At 40.6% G+C, this 25,011-nt stretch overlaps 1 protein-coding gene across 6 annotated transcripts in view; it reads right to left on the minus strand.

The window, feature by feature from the left end:
* C12H19orf12 (chromosome 12 C19orf12 homolog) overlaps positions 1 to 25,011 on the minus strand; it is a 172,598-nt gene that overhangs the window by 122,675 nt on the left and 24,912 nt on the right. For 2 of the 6 annotated variants that reach the window (XM_069216747.1, XM_069216741.1), the window contains exon 3: positions 1,229 to 2,109. The exons of the other annotated variants lie outside the window; for them this stretch is intronic. In XM_069216747.1, the coding sequence (XP_069072848.1) occupies positions 1,844 to 2,109 (266 nt within the window). In that variant the 3' untranslated portion in view covers positions 1,229 to 1,843. Of the gene's footprint in view, positions 1 to 1,228; positions 2,110 to 25,011 lie in introns of those variants that run through there. 6 annotated transcript variants of the gene reach the window in all.

Here is a 25,011-nt window from a genome sequence, read left to right on the forward strand (position 1 = left end):
TACCAACAACTTGTGGCTGACCTACTCCATGTGTTATGGACATGCCAGTGGTTGAAAACAATTGGACACTTGTGATTGAAAATGTATCTGCAATACCATCGCCAAGGGTGGCTTGCATCCAATATTTAAAAACAAAGAAATTAGTATCAGTTTGCGTCAATGGTATTGCTGCTGCAAAAGGCAGAATAATGATTCACTGAACCCAGCCTGGGGGTCCCTGAAAAAAGCTGTGATTCACAGATGCTCTGGAATGGATGTTATCCGAAGAAATACTGCCTACAATGGCGTAGTTAATTTATGATAGAGGCCTCTGAGGACATTCAAGTTTGGCAGACAATGGCGGATATTTTGTTACAGAAGGACCTGGACCCACCACTTGATGACGTCTTCAAGAGGCATATCCCTTGAGCAGCCTCTGTGCAAAATGGGAGTTGGTATTTAATGTAACAGGGTACTGCTGCTGATTGGGCAGGCACGGGGTGCATCCCTTGTTTGATAACTTTTACTGGGAATTCTCTAGTTTGGGTCATTGTTGACTTGATGTTGTAATTATTTATAAAACAAATAAACAAATTTAAAAAAAGATTCTCGTCTCGCACATCTCGAAACTTGATATAATTTATTTAGATTTTAAAAAGTCAGTAACGTTGGTTAAGGCCATCCTGGCATAAAGGAAAAATGTTTTCATGTATCAGAGCTCATTAACTTTAGTTTGAGATGGGACATTTTAAAAGGTGTAACTGGTCTATTCCTTTCTATTGCATACTGTTATCTACAAACAAGTGCCATTAGATCCAGGTGATTGTTTGTGTAGTATAGTAATATCGATATTCACATTTTACTAGCCTGTTCCCATTTAAGGCTATAGGGCAAGATGTTTAAGACCAGTGCTTTTAAAATATGAAATTAAATCTTATTAGTCGGGAAAAACCTTTTATTAGATATGAAATTTTTAGATGTAAAATGAGTGTTGGGAATTTATTTATTCTTAGAAATCCATTAAAAAAAAATACAGTTTTTAAAATGTTTATGTTCTTGTTGATCACTGTGAAAATTCATTGTAAGCTTCATTTCTTATCCATTATTGGATATATATGCTTAATAGACTATTGCCTAAGTAAACTTTTTTTAACAGAACCACCAACTTAAACATCTACCTGCAGCACGGCCAATTGTCGTCCATAATAAAATATATTCCGTTTTCAAAAGAAAAAGAAACACACAGCTATTAAGTCAACTTCTTTTCGGAATCATTTCCAAACATTTATTTACAATGAATTAATTCATAATTTCTAAAATATTTCATTCCAGCTTTTCAAACTAACCCACCAAGCCCTAAGAAGCAGTTAAATAAATTAATAATACAGATGTTACAATTTGCCTGACAATGCACTGAAAAGAGCACTGGCCACAAGAGCATCAAGGCAACCAAACAATCCAACTTTACTGTACCACACTGAAAGAAGTCTTAATTAAATTGCTTATTCAAAAGAGATACAAAACAAACATGTTTTTGCAAAGTGTATGTCACAATTTTTGAGAAAGGGGTACAAATGGTACTAAATCGAATTTGCTTTTAAATTATTATTTGGGCATCATACAGATCACAGGGTGTCTAAGAAGCGTGATCGGTGCAGACATGATTTTTTACTAACAGCAACACGGTTTCTTCTATTTCTGTTCGATTAAAAAAATAGGTAACTTTCAGAAAAAATATTTCAGAAAAAATACATGCAATTCTCAGTGCTCGTTCAAAGCACAAATTAGAAATTATATTGTTCAGAAACTTTTCACAAAATATTTAAGGATGTTAATCTTTCACCAAAGGCTCCAAGGCACACGATCAGTCTTCATACTGTATTTGAGCCCGCATCTCCCTGGTCATGTAAGTTATAAGCGCCTTCACCACAGTTTGCTTCAGAGTTGAATTCCCCATCACAAGAAGAATCAACTGTGAAGCGGTGGTCCAGTCCAGAGTCCTGATAACGGCTGAAACCTCATCGTAAAGTTTCTGCTGCTCACATGGAGTCATTTCCATAATGATTTGAGGTACAGGTTTGAACTGGCCGCTAGTCATCCAGGCACCTAGCAACCCCCCCACTGCACCACCTAAAAGGAAACAAACAGTATTTAAAAATGAATGTCTTTAACTACCGTGTGTTAAGAACCCAGTATCCAAGGCTGCAGTGCAGATATAGCATCCGAAAAGCATCTAAATCAAACCACAAACAAAGAAGATGCTAGACACCCCGCCCTTTGCTTTGCTCAAGTTAAAGGTGATTTCAAAATGGCATTAACTTTTTATGAACGTTACAAAGATCATGAGAACACACAAAGCAATATACAGCATAAATGAATTTGAAGATAAAGTGTCCTTACCAACATACAACACATAGTATATACGCAGATTTAACAGTTTAACATGCGGTTTATAATGAGACCCTAACGTTGAGAGGTGAAGCTCTGAACTGACCAATGCTCCTCCACCAGTGCTTAATATGAGCCAGGGGGGCCACCAGCACTCATTTTTGGAGACAGGCACTTTTTTTCAATCAATCAGACATTTCCTAAGAGCAGGAGAGTTAAACACTCAAAGGCAAAACGGAGGAGGAAGAGAAAAACGGGAAAAAAACATCACAATGGGAGAAATCAGGAACCTGCAAGAGTGTAATAAGGGAGGGTGCTTGGCAGTGGATTAAAGAGGTTTGAGGGTGATTCAAGTCTGCGCAGCCTTGGTATTCAGCACGTTGTATTTAGTAGTGCGAGCTGAGCCAAGCTTTCGCCACTGGCATTTATTCTTTTACAAATTAAGTATAGTCCTCTCCCGATTTAACTTGGTAGATCGCAGGACATTGACTATGCTATTTATCTCATGAGGAGCAATTATTGACAAAGATAGTTAACAAGGACCACATCACAAGGAATGACCCATTATCAGTGGTGAAGTGCTTCAACATTTTCAACAAAAAAAGCTAAATATTTTGCAAAGCAAAAAGTGTTTAAAGAGTGAATTGGTGAAAAAAATGGTAGTAGGTAACCATACTTAAGCATGCAAGGCCTGAAACGCTGAGACGCTAAAACATTAAAGTTAACAGAGCTAACAAATTGCAGATTTGACATTTAACTTGACCTTGTCTTTTTAAAAAGACGTATTTATGGTAGTGATGGGTTGTTGCACAAAATGTTTTCCTTCTCGTTTATATAGATACTTCCAATTCTATATGACCACTGTTAGCTAATGGACAGACATGCTACTCAGACGGTTAGATATGCATGTTCACACAAGGGAATGTATGCTTGAATCGGAGGATGAATTATGAGAATCTAAACTAAATAGTTACATAATACAGTTGCAGTCTTACAAGTAGCGGTCTGAAGAATACTGTGTTCCTGTGAGAAAACGGGAAGTGAATGTGTTCCCAGGGGTGCATCGGAAGCCGACTGGTCACCTCAAGAAAGAAGAAGGTACACAAAGTTGCAACAATATTTTTGGCTGTCTATAATACTATGTGTTCCTACAGTAGGTTATTTCATTGCCACCTTCACTTATCTACACCCTGTTCCACGCTGCTCTGAGACTCAGATTCTGGAACCTCTCTTCATATGAAGTTCTCCTTTGATCGATTACTGATTTACTAAGCTGACATTTGATGCTGAAGCTTTCCGATTTCTCTCAAATTCAGAACTCTTTATTGGTTTCTGAACTTACACATTTTCCTTCTCATTCCTAGAATAGGGGTACTCATGTTATGGAAGAGGCTTACTGCTTTTTATTATGATTTATTGATTGCTTATCTTTAAATGTCAATTCCTGACAAAACTAATGACAGACTAACAAAATGTAACTTGTGACTCTAATAAAGATGATTTACTAAAATATTTGAATAATAAAACCCTTTAACTCACATCAACCTCTTTATTGACTGACATAGTTTAGACTTTGTAATAATTTATTGTGATGTACAGCCCCTGATTAATCTCCATCAACGTGAATGGTCCATCAACCTGAGAGAGACTAAGGCAGCAGCGGTTTAGCCCTAACAGTAAACAGACTTTATTTGAAACAATCCCCAAGCCAGCACCGGTAATCTGCATTGACCTTAGTGCTACCTGCCTTCATCACAGTCTTTGCTCATGTGGTGTCTCCACCTCGGGTAGGAAAAAGAAAACAGCATGTAAAGTTCAACTTTGCCTATCCGCTGGATGTAATAAAGGAATTTCTTATCCAAACTACCTCCTGAACATGCCAAGCTGAATGAAGCTCAGCTTTCAATTGAATGACTGTGGTGAGGACAAGTAGGACTGAGGATAATGAACATTACAAATAAGTGACTGGTGCATTATTTCTACATTCCTTATCCTCATCCGAGTAATTGCTTAGGAGATACACCAAAGCTAAGCAAGCCTTCTAAAAAAGGTAAAAATTAAGTGATTTACAAAAAGATTCACCAATCATGCACCTCTTTTAATTAGTGATATGTACACCACTGACAATGAACAGGTGCAGTGCTGAAAATGGGATTGCACAGCACCTAGTGCTTGTGCATTTCAAACTTTTTTAAAGAGGTTGCCATCTGTGTGCCAGTACAGCACATCATCACTTAGGCTGTGACCAGGCTGCTCCAAAGAGCCACCATGACCTATGATTTAACTGCTACTTCACAACATGAAGAAAACTTGGGAATTTCGGGATGTTACAGTGGAATTTCACCCAAGTGAGAATGGTGACAGCACTCACATATTCACTCACTCACTCTTATACTTTGTATAGCCATTTTAGTGCTTCTTTTAGGCAAGTTATTTTAGCAACTAGGCCTGCCGCTTGTGCCCTTTAGCACAGTTAAATTTTATTCTGCTTAGCTTTATTATTTCAGAATTGGCCACATTTGTGGTGCTGTTTTATTTTCTTTATCTAGCTGTTTTTTCGCCTTGGAAAGCACTGCATATCTTAGTAAGACATTCTTCTCACTTTGAGCTACCTCAAGGCTGCAGCAATATAGAGGTGCTGGCACAGTGGTGCACTGCATCTCCAGCATTCACAGAAACAAGCACATCCTTACGTGGGGAAATTTTCCTAGAACATTAGTTGTTTCATTATAAAAACACTTCTCCGTCCCATACATGTTAGAGGGAGATTCCAGCCACATGACCACGACCACATTCTGATTGACTTTGCTACAGCTGATTGCTGAGACTATCGGTTCCCTGGCCTGCATGGGGATGGCGTCTCTAGACAACAGGTCTCCTTGCTCAGGTATGGGGGAATGATGTCTTTCTAGGGGGGAAACCTGAGGGGCAGATTAGGGCTCATCACTGTGTGATCTAACATAGCTTAGGTAGGAACCGCATATATTAGGCATAGTGACAGTATGGTGGGACTTTTCTTGTGTTTCACTTTCCTTGTCACCATTTTGCTTCCAGCATGTTCTATCATCCTAATTATTGCAATTCATGCCATTTTATCTAAGATGCATTTGTTTCAATAAATCTTATTGAACCATTTTCTGCCTGTTTGTCCTTGCATGTGCGAGACTAATGTAACCGAGAGAAAAGGGTGAGAGCTGATATACCACGATTTCCCTGAGAAGTCATTTTTGTCATGCGCCCTACTCCACAATCATCCCTGTTCTCGGACAGAGATGAGGCACTGCTAGTTGGCCAGAAACAGATTAGGCAGACAGTCTTCACATGGTGTGGGATTGGACTCAGTTTTCCACAATTCAGGTGATGCTGCTGTCCAAATCTAGCAGCCTCATTAGGATAATGAGAGCCCACGCGGCACTACTTGTAGATTCCATTCATTGTGTTAAGCACCTGTTCCAGAGACCGGTCTATAACCTACATGTCACTCATGCCTTAACTGTACATATTCTGCGAGAGATGAAAACTTATACTAGTCTGCCCTGTTGGATCTGTTTTGCTAGGAATGGAAAATTGCACTAGCTGCCTTCGGTGAGAGCAGGAAACTTGGTTTTCTACTGCCATCCTATACCAATTATGTGAGTAGGTAAAAATTGCACTGCTGCTGCTTATTTTGTAGGTGTCCCGTGATGATGGGTAAAGTGTGTATTTTGTAAACAGTAGCAACACTCATTCAGCAGTGGAAACACCCCTTCTTCAGAGAACAGTACACCTTAGGCAGAAATAGTGTAATCTTCCCTCCAACAGAGGGCAAATATATACTATTTCTGCTTAGGGTGTCCTATTTAATGAAGAAGGGGTGTTTCCACAGCTGAATGAAAGTGTCTCCACTGTTTACGAAAAAACTAAAGTATGTACGCAGTACACATGAATAACTTGTCCTAAAAATATGTAATTTTCTGCAATGTTTAATGTCAGATGCCTCTTGTCTTGGGGAAGTTCCCATCCACCAAAGGAGCACTATTCAAGCATCAAAACATTTTGATGGGAAAGCGAAGTAGGTTCGGTTGTTCTACTTTCTATTTTCAATCTTTCCAGGAAGTCACCATTAACACAAATTTAATATAGGTCTGAAAATTGAATAGGGGGGGGGGGGGGGGAAAACATACATTTTGGCAGGGATTCCACTGTTAATAAGAAGCTGGAGAGCTCCTTGATAAAGTGTGAACTTGGTCCCCGAGCTGAGGCAAAGTCCTTGTGTGAGAGGATGACTACATGGGCAGTATCCAGAGACTTCATTATTTTCAAACTGGCCTAACCTGTCACAAGCAGTCTAATCCACCGATGCCTGTTCCTTCTTTTGACCTTCTAGCTGGCCAGATACCAATCCCATTGGGGAGGAGCTGCCCCAAGAACCGGTTTTGAGTGGCCACAGAGGAGGTTTTGCTAATTTCTCTGGCCACAGCTCTAGGGTGGGCACAGGAGCTCTGCTGATGCGAGGAAATGTTCGGCTATCTTGAATTTAATAAGAGATGGGCAATATGGGATAGTATGCAGTAGAGCACAAGGGAACTGCTGAAAAATACACCTGGGAACTTTTCCAGATTGGCTGGATGGGGAGCAGGGGAAGCCACCCACAGGCTTGTGCTAGGCCTAAGTGTTGCACCCCTCGACACACTCTTCAGAAAACTAGTAGACCTGTGGAAGACAGAAGAAGGACTGCACCTGCTGTTGAGACCTAGGAGGAGAAGTCCAAGGGCTAGACCTGTTCACACTTGTTCCCTTGACTAAGAAGTGGGCTGCAAAGGTTGATGGCTGACCTTCTGTTAAGGTACAGGAGCACAAAAGCTGCAAGAATCCCACTTTCCTGGGATGATGCATTTGGGGCTGAGTCCATAAAAAACAAAACAAAAAATCCTTTTTGAACTTTTTTCTTTTGGGGGCAAATAAGACTTTAGTAATAGCATTTTTTTTTAATTGTTTTTTGGGGGGGGGGGCCACACATTTTATTATTTTTTGTTCTACATCAGACTCTTTGCATACAGCTCTAGTAACACAATAGTTATATAAGGCATATATGATAAGAACTAAAACTCCCCATCCCACCCCCCCCTCCTTCGGTACATTTCTCAGCGTAGGGTTGCTCCTCCCTCTTTCCTGTGAAGGTCTAACAATATATGGCGTTCTGTTCCTGTGCCCTCCCATTTCCAGGAACCCTTTTATGACTCTGGTGTGTTGTCCTGGTTCTCATCTCTCCTTCCTTTACTTACAGTGTGCTCCGAGGACTTGGTTTTCCCTAGGGTTCAGTTTATGCCTATCCCGTCTCCCACCTCCCCTACATTTTCTCCAATTTCTTTTCTTTGCCCCTATCTCTGTATATTTCCCTTTCTAGTATATGGCATCTGTCCATGCCCTCCCACCACTCGTTATGACCTGGTGCTGTCCCCGAACCCCACTGTCTGGCTATGTCCCTTTTTGTGATCATAAAGCCTAGATTAATCAGTGGTTTTTGATAGCTTGTGTGGTAAGTTTGACCCTATACCCCTAGAAGCACTGTTTCCAGTTCCATTTCTATAGTTTTCCCTGCGGCGTTTTCCAGGGCATTCCCTACTTCCTTCAAAAATCTGGCGACCTGAAGGCAGCTCCATAAGGTACGGTAGAATGTGCCAACATCCCCATAGCCGCATAGACAGTCGGCGTTGGTTGCCCTCCCTATCTTATAAAGCAAGGATCTTGTATAGTATACCCTGTGCAGTATTTAAAATTGTATTCGTTTGAGCGATGCTGGAATAGCTACCTCAGCTAGGAACATAAGCGTCTCTGCCCAATCTGCCTCCACCAGCTCCTTACAGTCTCCTTTCCACCTCTTCCATTGATTAGATAGTGAGCATTGTGTGTTTCTTATAATTGTGCCATAGGTCAGTGATATTAGTTTCTTTTGTATCTCGCCGTCCAGGAGTCTTACTTCCAATGGGGCAGCTTCTTGTGTTTCCTATTCTGCGGGGATACTATGTTTCAGGACTGGCTGTAGCCGCGCATAATGTAACCATTGTTTATCCGACATTTGATATTCTGTTTTAAGGTGTGAAAAAGGTGCCACCCCATTTGCGTGTCAGCTAGGTATGTTATCCCAATGGTGTCCCAGCCCCTATATTCTTTTAGGGTATTTATCTTAGGTAATCTCGAACCTTCTCACAGAGGTGTCCTTGGGGTCAGGCATTTGGCCCATCCAATTTCCCTAGTGAGTCTTTTCCATGTTTGCATGATCGTCGTTGTTGCTGGGCTAAATGCAGGGTTCAATTTACCCCAGTATAGCCAGTGTAGGTAACTATGTTTGTGCATCAGTTCCCTGTCTCCTCGAAATGCTGGGTCGTCCCGTGGAGCGAAAGCCCAGTGCCTTACTTGTGCCGCCTCATAATACTTCTGAATGTTTGGCAGGGCTATAACCCCCTCGTATTTTGACCTTTGTAGTGTGTGCAATTTAATTCTGGGCTGCCCCCCGGTAGAAGTGTACGTGCCAGGGAATCCACTTTGTAGAAGAACATGTCTGGGATAGGGTAGGGGAGCTGTGCAGACTGTATAGGAAGTGGGGTAAGGCCACCATCTTGAAAAGTGCTGCTCTACCTTTCAACGAGATCTGGAGATAAATGTGCCATGGGACAGTCAGCTATAAAGCTATCTATAGTACTAGCTATTTTTAACCACCTTTAAAACAAAAGTTTCAAATAAGCATTGAGTAATTAGTGCGAGCAAGTATCTGCATACACTAAGAGGGTTTTTTAGAAAGTGGAACGAGTTTTGGTGGTTACAATTAGTTTCCTTTGGTCTATTGAAAATAATTTTATAAATCAGATTTTATTTGTTTTAAACGAGATATTGACAAAAAAATTACAATACAGCATGTTAGGAACAGCATTTGTCAAACACATATTTTCCAAGTTGTTATGAAAATTAAAGTAGTCTCATTAAATACCCCAAATTTTGTACTTGCGGGGGCAAACCTGCTGTTGTGCAGAGACTTCAATCTGGCATTTATCCACTGCCCTTGGTTATTCAGACACTTGAGATGCTATTTAGGATTTCCAATATTTGGTGATAGCCCTTTTATCTGCCACAGAACTGATACCCCCCAGAGTCCGCTCACCCCATTTAGCCACTAAGATCCTCCAATATCCCAAAAAGAGCATAATGTGGTGTTTAGTCAGTTGGGCTGCCCGGTGTATTCAAGAGCGTAGTGTCTACTCGTGTTCCAATAATAATCCCGGCCCCCCGATATAATTCTGTGAAAAAAATGGTTGTCCTGAGATTTTTATTTTTGATTTGTGTTTTTGGAATATTAGAGACGTAATTTAGCTTGGGTAGACATTGCTGATCTGGGCCGATTTTTTCTTGGCGCTATTTAAAAAAACATTTTGTGATGTGTTGCAGTGATGATGTACTAATTCAGGAACCATAAGACCTATAAACGTAATTTTGGTGTCAAAACATAGGTTTTGGGGGTCAAGTAGTCTTAGAGAGACAGAAGAAAAAAAAATAACTCCTCAGAGCAACCCTTTCACCATTTTTCAAAATGACAGCTCTATAACGATATGTTTTAGCCGTCATATTGGTAATTTATTTTAATATTGTTTTTGTTTCAAGTTTTCCTTTGATTCAAATTTGTAAACCTGAGTGAAGCGGGTGGTAGCCGAAGATCTTTACTTGCTGCCAGAGTGTTCCTAACTACAAAGTCTGAGGACTCCTTCAACAAAGGAAAACGTGTCATATGCCAAACAAATCTGAAAGAAAAGCTAACCAAATGCGGCTGATGCTGCAGAAATACAGCAAGACAAAGTTCACAAGTATTCTTAGAGACAAACAATAACTCCTCAGAGCAACCCTTTCCAAAATGGCGGCTATAATAGAGGACAAAGAGATATATAGAGAAATAAAACAAATAATGATTGTTTTTAATCCTTTTATCTATAAACCAAACAATGTTTATGATCTGAATACAAAACAAATGTTTATCACTACTGTGTTAGACACATTTTTACAGTTCACTTCATTGGTTTGTTTCAGGAGTCCATTGTGGTACATTTGCAAAATGTTTAACACTGGAGACGAGCATATCGTCAGGGATATGTTTTGGTAGCACAGGTTTTCCCCAGTACATGTACATATAAGTTCTGTGCATAGAGGCTTTAAAAATGTTGTAGGTTTTAGCACCAAACCAAATTCATACTGATCTTTCTCTACATATGCATGATCCAAGACATTTACACATCTTCTGATAAAGTAGATACTCTTTTAATGTGTCCACGCACAGAATATGGCATTGGTGGAAGGTCACTTAGCAGGACTGATCTCTTGAATTCAATGTACCAAAGATGGTCAAATGTGTGACAGTCAGAACTCATTTTCAACACATGCACAAGGTATTTTTCTACGTCTTTAAAGTCACATTCTTCTTCTGTTTCAGCAAATCCTCTTAGAAACTTCACAGGTTCAGCAGTTAAAGCTCCAAGCTTTGTTCCATTTTTGCACAGTGTTATCACCCATAAGAATATATGCCTTAACAAGAACACTGGGCATCTCTGGGTCACGTTTCTTGAACAGGATATGAAGCAGAATTAAGTGTCTTCTCACTTTTTCCATAATGTATCCATAACTGACAATCCTTGACTTATGAACACTGCAACAAACCTAAGTAGCACAGTAACACCTGTGTCATTTGACAGCACAATGACTTGATTGGAACCATTTTGAATAGCCACTCATCATGTAGCACAACAGGAAGGTCAGCTTCCTCAAATTTTCTGTTAATTTCTTGAACAATACAGCCCGTACCTTTAGACTAGATCTCTGCAGACACCATCTCCTCATTGACAATCATTCCACTTGTAATAATTGGACATTCAGTGTTCACTGAAGCATCAGCAATGTTTTGGCGAGTTAACATCTCCAAGTTCACCTTGTTCAATGTTGATGACCAGTATTTATCAAGTTGCACAGGTATAGGTGTTGAATTTTTGATGCAGACAAGGACAATTGTTCCACTTTTGACGTTTGTCTAATGCTCTCACATTCTTTGATCGATAGTTCAAGATAACTATCAAAGACAATGTGCAGTTCTTGCATGGTGCACACTGACTTTGATACCTATAGAACAGTCCGAACATCCTCCCATTTTTCAATGAGGACACCTTTTAGAAATGAAATTCTTCAGGTGAAAGGTTTTTTCCAAGCTCTTGTACAAGGTTGTGCTTCACTGGTTTGATTGCAGCATCTCCATTAAATAGTGAGTTTGTTGGAAGATCAAGCAACAGAATGTGATTGATAAATTCACTCCTTTCTTTTGCTACATCTATCTCTCTATGTGCTTGCGAAACTTGTTTTTTGTATCCTGTTCTGTAGTGAATGGTTGGACAAAACTCTTAATACGGCAATTAAAGCATTGAAGTTTAGCATACAAATCTCGCCTGCTTCAAGTCTGCGTGTAGTTTCGATCTATGCTCTAGGATATCTAGTAAGCTTGTCTTGAAATCATTATCCGCATGATGTTTGGTCACAAAGTTGTGCAGTCGCACAGGCACAGTAATTTCAAAAGGGTTTCCTTGCCGCTGCATAAAATGAAGAAGGCTGTCAATATGTTTATTAAAACATTCCACTCTTTCCCACAAGTTTTTTGTAATCGCTCTGTAAACATTGCAAATAAGAAGAACTTCAACATAAACTAGCTGCCATTGAGCAACATATTCACTTTTACGTGTCTGTCGAACAATTCTCTTGGAACTTTTCTGTGGTCTCTGGATCATCTGTTCCAGTTTCGTACCCGGAGCCACAGCATTGAAACTTCCTTCTCGGTCTTTCATCACAAAATGTTTTTAGATGAATTTTCTGTAGAGGTATGGTTTTTCCACTTCTAGCTTCTTCGTTCTTTCCAAATACCAGGACCCATATCTCAGGTAGTTTATGCAATCAAATTCAAAAAACACAGTAATCAGTAATCACCGTCTTCATGTGCAGCCCCCAATCACCTTCCCGTTCAGCATGTACCAAGTTTTTGCACTAGAGCTATCATGTGTAAAAAACAATTTCCCCAGTATTTGCAAAGTTCTGATTTTTCTTCACATTCTTTGACAAACTCTACCAACTTGGTTTTCAGGTTTTCTAATTTTGAACTGAGTGTATGAAATACTGGCTTTGCATTATTTCTTTTGAAATAAGTGCACCCTGTGCCTTGTTCACTTCCGAGATAAGATATGCAAATACTAATCTGTCATTCTTGTTCCAGAAAGCATTCCAACACAATGTTTTCATAGCTTCAGCTTTAATGAGCATATCTTGTAACAAATTAACATAATAAGTTCCGCTCAATATTGAATAGACAGTTTTGCTTCCAAAGATTTCAGCCTCAATAAGTGCATCATCTATCACCGCAAAACAACTTTTTTCATGTGGAAAACACCTATTGTCGGCTAAAGATCATCAAATTCTTCTGGATTGATCATAAAAATGTCAGTTGCAATTTGGAAAATCCATCATCGCAGAAAATTGGCAGGCTAAGCTGGTCTTCAAGCTAAGCCCGCACATTTTGAACATTTATTTTTAGCACTGTATATACTTTTGCGTAGTTTGTGACTGAAGACTGTATTACAGGTAAAAACCCTACCTTCTTCAGAGGAACGTATTCCGGGAGAACAGAGCATGAATTCCAGCCCTTGGAGAAACTGTTTCTTCTTCATCCTTCAGTCTGCACTGAGTGAGCGATCGGATAAATTCATTTAAATCAGTTTTGCAGACCACAGTATCAGGTAGAAGAAGATCCATGTCCTCAGTCACTTTGAAACATTCTGGCACACTGGGACATGTTGATGGCTTATAGTGATTTTACAGATGTTTGCAAGGAAGTTGGTTTAAAAGTTTGCAGCTTCATTTGTCCATGCCTACAGCTGACACAGCTTGTTTTCCTGCAGCTACTTCATTGGTAGAGTCTTGAAAAAGCACCATTGCAGTATCATGTGTGCGGCATGTTCCAGATAAAAACAAAAAAGAGCTGTATTCAAAATCAAAATTATTAAGTGCAGCAATTGTAAATTCTTTCTTGGTAAAGTGACTCAGAAGTGGTGTGGTGTTGGATTCACAAGACTGTACAGCCTGAGCTGCTAACAAGTTCCTTCTCTGTAGTAAGTCATTATAACTTGTTGATACACCAATCCTATTCATTGAAGTGATTAGCTCTCTACTTTTGCACTTGTCATAGATTGCGTGGGAGGCCATCATGTGTAGCGGAGTTTTCTTTTTGCTGTGATGTAATTCATAAAACATGATTTGGAAAAGACAGTACATTTGCACAGCATAAGCCATCATCTATGTTGTCGGCTTCTGTTCCAAACTCAAGAACATTAGTTCATAACAGTTTTGCTTTGCTGATATTAAACAATAATGTAAAAATTGTTAAGACAACATCAAGCATTCTTGTTGACACCCATGTTTTGCAGAGCTCTGGGGCATCACAGAATTTGTTATCAAGTCCAAAATGATGATCTTTCAGGAGGTTTCTTAAAATGGTTCCTGCTGATTTTACTGCACTGTGTGATCTTAGTTTGGCAGCAAGACCTTCAAGAGTCTAATCAGCTGAGAACACCATAAGTGGCTCATTATTTTTGTTAGACTGCAAAAAACAAATTCTGTCATTGTACATTCTTACTATAAAAATCTTAATTTCATTATTATAGATCAATACCATTTTATCAATGCTGACCATTATTCCTCTGATCTCACAGTGTGAACCCATAGCCAGCACTCAAGAGTGGCTCTAACACGTCATTTGTTTTTACAAAGAGTGCAAACTTAACTGAAGGCTGGCAGTTACGTTGCTGCTGGGAGCTCACTGCAAATTCACATTTTCAAATGTATGCATGCAGTTCTGGTAGGCTTACAAATTTGCTGCCAATACATTTGCCTTGCTGTATGTATCAGCTGCTCAGCTGAAAACCTCATCTTGGAAGAAACTGGCTATAGATAAAAACATGTTTGCCTTTTGAAACTCGCATACTGTGTACTTTGTTCTTTCGCCAATCCCTTTGGCCCTTGTTCTGCCTAAACCACAGGTAACACATTGAAGATTCTCTGCTTTCTGATCAGTTGTTCTAGGTCGACAAACTTTCACCATCGATCTTCTAAGTAGGTGGGCATTGCGTTTGGTTGTTGTCGCTTTCCCAGAAGACTTGTTGGGATTCACTGGTTTCTGCTATTTTTTAACAATTTTTTCCAGGCTTTTTTCCATTGTGTATGCTTTGTAGCACTTGTTGTTACAATGACAAAATATTTGATCCTCTTCTCCCATCAGTTTCAATCTTTTAAGAACTTCGTCCTGCTATGTTTCTGCAGCATCTCAAACTCTCTTCAGTCCAGCCACAGCTATTAGCTTTTTTTCAGATTAGTTTGGCAGATGACCCATTTTTCTTTGTTGACGGAGTCCTCATATGTTGTAGTTACCAACACTCTGTCAGGAGGTAAAGATCTTCAGATAAGACCTGCTTCGCTCATGTGTACAAATTTGAATCAACTGAAAACTTCAAACAAAAACAATATTAAAATAAGATACCAATTTGATTTCTAAAAGACATCATTATAGAGCTGCCATTTTGGAAAATGGTGGAAGGGTTGCTCTGAGGATTCTCTTCTGTCTCTTTACTACTTGACCCCCAAAACCTATGTTTTGACATCAAATTCAAGTATACAGTCTCATGGTTCCTGAAATATTACATTATCATTGCAACACATCCACCATTTTTAAAAATGTCATCCAGAAAAAAGAAGAAAAAAAAAATATTATCTGCCCACATTAGTACTGTCTACCAAAGCTAAATTACTTCTCTAATAAAACACAAATCAAAAATGGAAGTCTCTGGGCATCATTTTTTACGCCGATATATCAAGGTTCCAGGACTATAAGCCACAATCATAGGACAGGTCCAGACCACACAATAATTAGCCCTTCTGACCTACTTTGAGAACACCATAGCAAAGTGAGTCTGTCATTTTAGCACAATCTTAACAAGGTGAAATAGGGAGTATGTAAGAAATTAAGTTGGGTTAGTCCTATTCTGGTAGAGATGACAGTTTCTTCTGGTGCCAATTCAGCATCCAACCAGTCGCTTTAAACCACAGATCCCACTCAACTCTGCTCCTTGTCCTTGAGACTGGTAAATAAATCTGGTACATTAATTTCAAGGATTTATATATTCATGAGATGCCACCCCTTCCCAATGGCCCAAGGGGCACCTTACCCTTCAGTTGGATATACACCACCATATCAAGGAGTTCTGTTTGATTATCGCCATAGGGGAGTATTTGTAAAACTGCATTTTCTGTAGGCTTGAATGAAAATAGTTTGTTTTTTTTAAAACATTGTGGGTTTCTTGATGTTGGGGGAAGATTGCCATGTATGTTTCTTCAAGTAGTACTCAGAAAGGGGGATTGACCTTCTGTCTAGAGTAAGGATCAAAGACAATCATCTTCTACTATTTTCAGTATCTCAGGAATATAATTATTCAAAAACGATGCCACACTAAAATGTGCAGCTAAAACGGAGACCCAAGAAAGCCTTACCAAAATAAATATATATATATATATATATATATATATATATATATATATATATATATGATGCACAAGGCTAAATAAAGGCAGTGAGTGACATTATTTATCCTCCTGCTGCTTTTTAACCACTGGGCCTAACCCAAAGGCCAGGTCCTAGGAATAACGAACACTGCACGTAGTCAACTGCCATTGGCTATGGGTGTAGGCTTTCTGTGGCAGGTTATCCGCAGGACCTGCAGCTGACTCATGCTGCACACAGCCAAAAGCTCTGGGCAGAGGACAATAGCTCTCTTTGATGGGATGTTCAAATAGCCTGTCTGAAAGTGCTGTACACACAGAGTATACTGTCAGTTCACTCTACAGCTGGGCAATCACTTCTGGGGTACCAGAATGATCACTTCAGAAACTGCTTCATGGGCAGTTTAACTTCTTTTCCATTGCAGCTTTTTTTCCTATGCAATCACAACATGCAAGGGGTACACAACGCCTGTCCTAGTCCTGTCTGTTAATGGGTTAATGACTTTTGGAAATGTGCCTTTGTGTGTGTTTTCCTTTGTTTGAATTTTGCCCTTTCTATACCATTTCGCTTTATTGAAATTTTGCCCTTTCTGTTCCATCACCTCAACTTTTTTGGCCTTTCTACTTAACCCTATTTTTGCTGGCTACAGAACTCTGTGCACTTTACCACTATTAACCAGAGGTAAAGTGCTTGTGCTTTTCCTTTCAACATGGTAAAATTGGTATTTTTAACCTGCATATAAGTCCCTGGTATTTGGTACTCACTGTGCATACAGGACGTGCAAGTTCAAGGTCATAGGTGAGCTGCAGCACTCACTGTGCCACCTACTGCAGTGACAATAGAAACATGTAGGCCTGCCAACAGTAACCCATGCTGTATAGGTGTGAAGTGCAAATTTGGCCGGTCAAAATATCCCCTTTTTGACAGGCTTCTAAACCTTCTTGTTTAAAATGTAAACGTAACCCCTAAGCAGGCATTATTGTTCATGGGGCGTAGTATTTAAAAGTTGGACATCTGAATGTTTACTGTAAAACCTGTCCATACAGTGAAAATGACATTAAAGCTATCTAAACTGTAGCAGGGCTGGCTGCTCTATTGAAAAGCACTGGGAACAATATTAGGGTTAGTAAATATTACCTTCACCTAAGAAATAACTACAAATTGAACTATTACAAGCTCAATTCACTGGTGAAGTCTTATCAGTAATACACATTTTAGAAAGATGGCTTTCAGAAAGTCGCTTTTGCTTTGCCTAAAGTCTCTGGAATCCAAATCTGCATTTTGCTCTCTCCCTTCTGCCAGCCAGTATATGCATTTCAATGGATGTGAATGAGGTATGAACCTGCTGCTAAGACAGCGACAAAAGTCTTTGGGTGAGGGAAGGTGCTGTTGTGACCTGGACAGGAACGCCTGTGCCCAAGGTCTTGATTAACTTCAAAAAGGCCTACCCAGTCACAAGCAGATGTAGCGAACACCCAGGCCTGCATCCTTCTACAATGCGGCCAGCCAGGATCAGTCTCCATCACAGTGGGCCTCTTGCTCACATGACAGTGTCAGATTGTGCTGGAGTGTCAAGTCTGCTTGACAGGTCTGCTGGGATTTTCATACGATATTTGAGGCACACTTCGAAGGAGGAAACAAAGCCAAGACAGTTTGTGTGTATTTACTGTCTGGTTGCTGAAAGTTCAGATTTTTAATACCAGACTTCCTTCTGAGTTTGCTGGGGGTACAGGGACCGCCTAAAACCGGATTTTAGTGAAAGATGTGGGAGGACAATTGGATTACCATAGTATATCTATATAACACACACACACACACACACACACACACACACACACCACACACACACACACACACACACACACACTTTCCTGCCCCTCCCCACAAACCCAAGATTAGTGTGGCTGAAGACTCCAGCCATCTTGAAAACAACCAACATGGGTAGGGTTAGTCCCGGGAACATTTACTTCATTAGTTGCAATTCACTCTTAGACACTAGCTCATGCCACACAAAAATGTGGCACCTATAGGCCCCTACTGCAAGACATTCCTGGACCTGTGGAAGATAAGAGGCCTGAACCTGTTGCCTCAGACCTGTGAAGAGCCCTAAAGGACGGGGTATGCTCTTCCTCTTGAACCTAGAATAAATAAGTTGACTTCAGGGGTCATATAGTTGCACTCTTGTTCAAGCAGAAGGGATACAACAAGATAAGAGAGGCCTTTCCTCCACCTGCCCAGCTGATCAGTGGTAACTGGACTGGACTCTGTCTGTCACCCTATTTGTCTCTAAGTGCCTGAGTCCTGGGGAGGTTTGGAAGTGTACTCATGTGGTGGACTGGGTCTTAAAGGACTAAATTCAGAAGGTAAAATCATCTTTGACCATGATTAACTGGTTAGTGTATCTGACATGCGCTTTATCATGGGCAGCATCAAATTTTGCCTATGTCCTGTTCTACTGCGATCATTGACACTTCCTACTTCTTAGCGCTATTTGTACTTAAAACGTTTCTTTTTTTTTTATAAATGTCATTATCAACAGTTCCCCTCATTGGATTTTTGTCAATGTTGTGTCATTTTTTGTTTATTAAATTTTACTCTACATTTTGGATTTTTTATTGTTTAATGTTTCAACTATATTACTACTTTAGTATTGCATAAATACTTTACAAATTGCCTCTAAGTTAAACATGTAGGCTCTGTGCCTTACCTATCAGGGAGCTGAGCTTGGGTTTACTTAGAGGCTTTAGTTGTTCACCCTAACCAGGATTCTGACTATTACTTGGAGGTAAGTACTTACTATTTCTCCCCCCCTCACCAACCAAACAATAACCAAATGTCTTACAGCCTTGGATTTTTTGCTTTAAGGAGCTGGCTTACCGACCTTTTGGACCGATGAGTGGTGAGAGACTGCCGACTATCTCAAAGCAGATTTCAATTCAAAAACATCAATTGAGCTACGAAATTTATGTAGGTCTATGGTCATAAATGTGCAAAGCTTGTACAAGTGGCAGTGTAGGCATAGTGCAATATTCCGACAAGCACATGCAAGATTGGAAATATGATAAATGACAAGTAGGCTGGGATTCTATTTGATGAGGAGATGCTCGACTCAGATTAGGATGAGTGTACTTAGCAGAAGGCCCGGGGAAATGACAAAGAGAAGCCTAGATACGATTTTTGTGCATCATTTTAGAAAACCCAAGACACTGTACTTCATAAAAAATTTTGTTTTTCAGTAATACACAGCATGTGCTGCAAAGGAGTTGGGGATTTTGCCTGGAATATTCCCTGGGAAAGGCCCAGGAAACTTTACAAATCAGATATGGGTCAACATTATATACATCTACTCCTACCACCTTGAAGTTACAATGTTCCCAGAATCTTGGAAGACGAGAAGAAGAAAACAAGCTATCTGAGCACTGATACCCGAGCAAGGACAGAGAAATGTTTCCTGCTCCTCTGAATCTCTGACCACCAAGGACAACGAAAGACAGGAACTTGTAAACCCAGAAGATGAAAACTGATCCAGGGCTGCAATGCCAACTGCTGTTCATCTTCTCTGCCAAGCTGTGGATCCAAAGACCAGAGCTCCCTGCGATGTTTTAGCTGTAATCAGTAAAAGAGTTGGTGAAAAGCCTGTTTCCAACAGAAATCTGTGGATTTATATCCTATAATTTAGTTCCTGAAAATTTGGGAACAACTTGGTTAGTGTACGTTTGTACTGTTTAGAGGTTCCAAGCACAAACCTCATTGGTGTTCTGTTTGGCAACACCATCCAGATTTGTCAGTTAAAGCATTTTTAGCTGAGAAAAAGCATCTATGTCCACAACCAGCTACAAAAGAAAACTGTGTCCCATTTCCTGCATCCTGTACGAGCAATGACCTTTAGGTTTCACATTGCATTCTAAAAATGCACATTTTAAAGATATGGCAAAAAATAAAAACTCTTGAGCCTCCCAATTGTTTTTTTGTCAACATAAAATGTTCTTCGGTGTCAAAACTGGTGAAAACTTCATCAACTTTGCAAGTGTTTTTCTGATCGTTAAATAAAACACATGCATTTTCTCACAATTAAGATTGTCAGCTTGTGCCTAGCTTCCAAAGGAAAGCCCAGTATTCCTGAGGGAAATATGCCTTTAATTTTAGTTGCTAGATGCTTTTATCTTCTAGGAGCTCAGCCGCAGCTCACATCAAGATCCAGGCTGCTCTCTTGTTTTTAGTCAAATTTCCTAAAGTATTATAAATTAGCTTTCTGACAATCTGTGAATGACTTCTCTTTCAGATGGAAGTCTATTTCCAAGTTCTTCATAGAACTAGGCTGCTTAGAGTTGAATGTTAAGTTAGAGGCATTCCACTTTTTAATAGTGCCACCTCTGAGAAAAACCCCTGTATCTGATGCCAGACAAAGGTGTGTAGTTTCCCACAAGCCACAACTGTGGCGTAGTGAACAAACTTCAGTGTCGCCATTGAAATTCCAAGAGACCAAGAAGTGGTCAACCAACTTGCTTTGATCATATTTTTCTGGCTTATGCTACCATTTGGAAATCCTGATGCACAGTCACTGGGTGGCATCTCTAACCTTTAAAGGGAGACTCCCAACAATCACGCCAAGTGACCTGGCATCAAGGGTTATAATTGAGAGAGCATAATTTTGGTGGTCAGCTCTGCAAAGGGCTAGCTAGACTACCTGAGGGGATCACCAACAGCACCTGCAAGACCTACAAAGCACGAATGCAAGGGGCATTCCTCCAAGCTGCTGGGCGAGGTCTGCTTGCATGGCCTGTGCTCATGTAGTGCCTCAGAATGCCGGAGAAAGCAGAGACAACAGCACACACAAAGCAACGGTGAATGAGAATGTGCTATAACCTGAAAAGAAACTGTGACTAAAAGGCTTTGGAGAGGGCACAAAGGGGTTACAGCCTCATGGTGTGGTATTAATCAGAGAGGGCTCTCAACCACAACCACAAGAAGGGGCACTGCCGAGACTACAAGTCTCAGAGTGCATCAAGGCAGTTATCCAGTAACTACGGGAGCAGGGAAACTCATGGTTGGAATAACTTAATCACTGGTAGCCAAAGACTTCTCAACCCTATGACAAGAGCTGGGGAAACAGTCAGGTCACATTCTAAATAAGGCAAAAAGGAAAAAAAAATATCCTATATTCCTAACTGGCATGCTCAATTTATCCAAAACAAAGTCAGCGGTCTCTGTGCCCTGAAAAGTTTGGTCTAGCTTGCTTAGATATACAATCTTTAAGGAGGAGTTGTACAGTTACACTGCAGTATCAAAGGTTCTCCTCTCAACATATAACAAATGAAAATGAAAAATCATTAGCCAACACAGAATTTTATCTTATATCATGCCAGAAGTATGTATTTGGTTGCGGTTTATCTGACCTGTGAAAAATCAGTTTGGATACTAAGAATAATGTTTTGCCCCTTGTGTTTTTGCCACCTGCTACCTTTCCAGGAGTGGTGCCCCCTTTGTGTGAGGCTTCTCCAGACAAAAATACTTCATGACCTCCATCCCACTCTCATCTGTCCCTTTTCTGACAACCATGGGTCAAAGGCAGTTTGACACTGATAAAGCCCCAGCTCAGACAAAGGAATGCTTAACTGCTACTGCATCCTGCCTTGATAGCACATGATAGGTTTTTGACACTGTTCAAGAAACAACTTCCACAGGGGCACCCTATCTGCTAGTGCCCTTACGGTTTGCCAAACAGGAGTCAAATGGAAGCTACAACAAAAGCCTCCTTTACAGTCTAGGGGTTGCACAGACAACATGAGCCCTACTCCTGGTAGTACTTAGAAGGTGATGTTTGGCATTGATCCACAAGGGGTCAGAGGAGGCTGGCGCTGGGAAGAGCTAGATGATGGAAAAGGAGAAGTTGAGACAAAGCTCCGGGTACATGTCAAAGACACAACTTTGGCAGGCAAAAATTGGTGGTCCGTCCTATTCAGAGATTTTTCTTTAAAGAATAAAGGAATTAGCAGCACCTTGCAAACAAGGAGGCAAATCATGTTGAAACCTTGCCTTCTATGACTTTCAGCTTTAACCTGTTGATAGATTCCAACCTGCAAAAAGTTTTCAAAGTCAAGAAATAAACCACACGAGCAGTACAAAATGCTAATGTGTGCCCAACTAGACAGCGATATTGGTAGGTACAATGCCAAGGGCTATCTTGCTGAGCTTTGCAGTTTGGATCAAGATTATGGAAGGAACACAGAGTCAACACATCTGAACCTGTGAAGACCTGCTAGTCCACAGTATCCCACCTTGACCGGCTTGTAAATTTGGACTTCGAGAAACATGACTAAATCTACAATAAAAACCTTGTCCAAAGCAAACTGTGAGGCCTTTATAGCCTGCTCTCCCATTTGGAAACCCATTGGGGGTGTCAAGGAACAAATCAAATGGCACCTATGTAATAACATATGTGTGACATTCTAGATTAGGCGGAAGGAAGGCTCTTACGGAACTAAGAATTCATTACCTTTCACTGCCTACATGTAAAACACAGTTTTATTGAGAAAACCTTGGCTAACTACCTGGCAAGAAAGGCACAAAAATGTAGACTTTTCATAGAAAGATGCATGTTAACTGTGTAAGCTACACGAAAACAACATTAAAATAAGAAAAGAACACAGATCTATTTAGTTGAAAAACAAAAATAGAAAAATGCAATGATGCAAGCAACACCACAAAGACCAAAATGGGAATAAAAATCAGTAAGTATGATTCTGTTTAAGAAAACAATCAAAAGTAATCTCCAGAACACAGGAGGTCCAATCTGTACCTTAGTAAGAGAGGCCTCTGTTGCACAAACAAAAAAAACAAAAAAAAAAAAATCGCAGTAAACCGCACAATTATGTCCCATAGGGGTTACATGGACTCAAATGCTTCCAAACTCCTAAAGCTTGCAAATTGCTGGGTGAGGGTGAGGGTGATAGGTTTCCGGCCCTCAGGGGGAGGTTGGCTTCAATGTTCTCTCCTCCAGTGTTTCCAGAACAGATCCCTGTGCTCATTTGTCTGATTTTTCTTCTTCCAAAAAATCCTTTTTATGTCTTATTTAACCGACGCTACAGGTGGCGAGCAGGTATGACCTTTGAGAAATACTTTTAAAGCCGAACTACAAGGAAGCGCAGCTCTGATCTTAGTACTCTTCTAGGCCGATACAGCAACAGGATCTTCCACCTGCTGTTCTCCCTACAAGTCCACCAGTGTTCCAAGATGATGGCTTAGGGATCCCATATAGGGGTCACTTACCACTGGAGATACCTCCAAATTTAATCACATTTAAACTCCCAGAGCCAAATCAGTCTTCCATTAGAACGCTTTGTTTTACTGGCAAGAATCTGAGGAAAGTTTGCTATGGAGGCCTTTCAAGATGGCAGGACCCCAGTGTCAGTGTGTGAAGCTATGATTCCCTTCCATGAAATGTCCCACTATGAAGAAACTCCTGGGGAAAACCAACCGAGGTGGATTTTGAGGAAGAGTCCCCATCTGTTGTTATATGAGGCAGCTTGGCTTGGAAAAGACCATTAACAAACACCTTCCTCTCACTAGGACTAATGAACTTACTACAAAAATGACAACAATCAGTCCCCAGCCTATTCTTTGTAATAGACTCTGCTGCTCCTATCTGTTCCCCTCTCCCACATTCAAAGATGAATAGGGGTAAATAGCTTGCAATTAACTCCTTCCTGTTAGAAGGCAGCTGATAGTACTAGCCGATTATCTCAAAAGGTATTTCACACCTGTTGGACCTGGCTTTTTGACAGGGTCATCCCCAAACTTTTTGCCTCCTTCCTCCTATTTTATCTGCCCTGTTGTTGTTGGCTTTTGACTTCTGGGCACTTTACCACTGCTAACCAGTGCTAAAGTGCATATGCGCTCTGTGTAAATTGTACTATTGATTGGTTTATCCATGATTGGCTATTTAATTTACTTGTAAGTCCCTAGTAGAGTGCACTATATGTGCCTAGGGCCTGTAGATTAAATGCTACTAGTGGGCCTGCAGCACTGGTTGTGCCACCAACTTCAGTAGCCCCTTAACCTTGTCTCAGGCCTGCCATGGCAAGGCCTGTGTGTGCAGTTTCACTGCCACTTCGACTTGGCATTTAAAAGTACTTGCCAAGCCTAGAACTCCCCTTTTTCTACATATAAGTCACCCCTAATGTGTGCCCTAGGTAACCCCTAGAGCAGGGTGCTGTGTGGGTAAAAGGCAGGACATGTACCTGTTTAGTTATATGTCCTGGTAGTGTAAAACTCCTAAATTCGTTTTTACACTACTGTGAGGCCTGCTCCCTTCATAGGCTAACATTGGGGCTGCCCTCATACATTGTTGAAGTGGCAGCTGCTGATCTAAAAGGAGCAGGAAGGTCATATTTAGTAGGGCCAAAATGGTAATCCAAATCCTGCTGACTGGTGAAGTCGGATTTAATATTACTATTCTAGAAATGGCACTTTTAGAAAGTGTGCATTTCTTTGCATTTAAATCTTTCTGCCCCTTTCAATCCACGTCTGGCTAGGTTTAGTTGACAGCGCCTTGCGCATTCACTCAGACACACCCCAAACACAGTGTACTCAGCCTCACTTGCATACATTTGCATTTTGAATGGGTCTTCCTGGGCTGGGAGGGTGGAGGGCATGCCCTCACACAATGGACTGCCAAACCCCCCTACTGGGACCCTGGTGCATTTCTTAGCCACTCTTTGAAGTCACCCCCACTTCAAAGGCACAAGTTAGTATAAAACAGGGCCTCTGCCCTACCTCATCAGCCACTTGCTGGAGAAGAAACCTGAACCAGAAACTACATCCTGCCAAGAAGAGCTGCCTGGCTGCTCAAAGGACTCACCTGTCTGCTTTCTACAAAGGACTGCTGCCTTGCTGTTGGCCTGCTGCCTTGCTGAACTCTTGTCTGGCTGTAAAAGTGCTCTGCAAGGGCTTGGGTAGAGCTTACCTCCTGTTCCCTGAAGTCTCAGGACCAAAAAGACTTCTCTTTTTCATTTGGACTCTTCGTGCGCTGAAAATTTCGA

Source organism: Pleurodeles waltl, chromosome 12 (assembly GCF_031143425.1).
Source record: "Pleurodeles waltl isolate 20211129_DDA chromosome 12, aPleWal1.hap1.20221129, whole genome shotgun sequence".
Taxonomy (NCBI): domain Eukaryota; kingdom Metazoa; phylum Chordata; class Amphibia; order Caudata; family Salamandridae; genus Pleurodeles; species Pleurodeles waltl.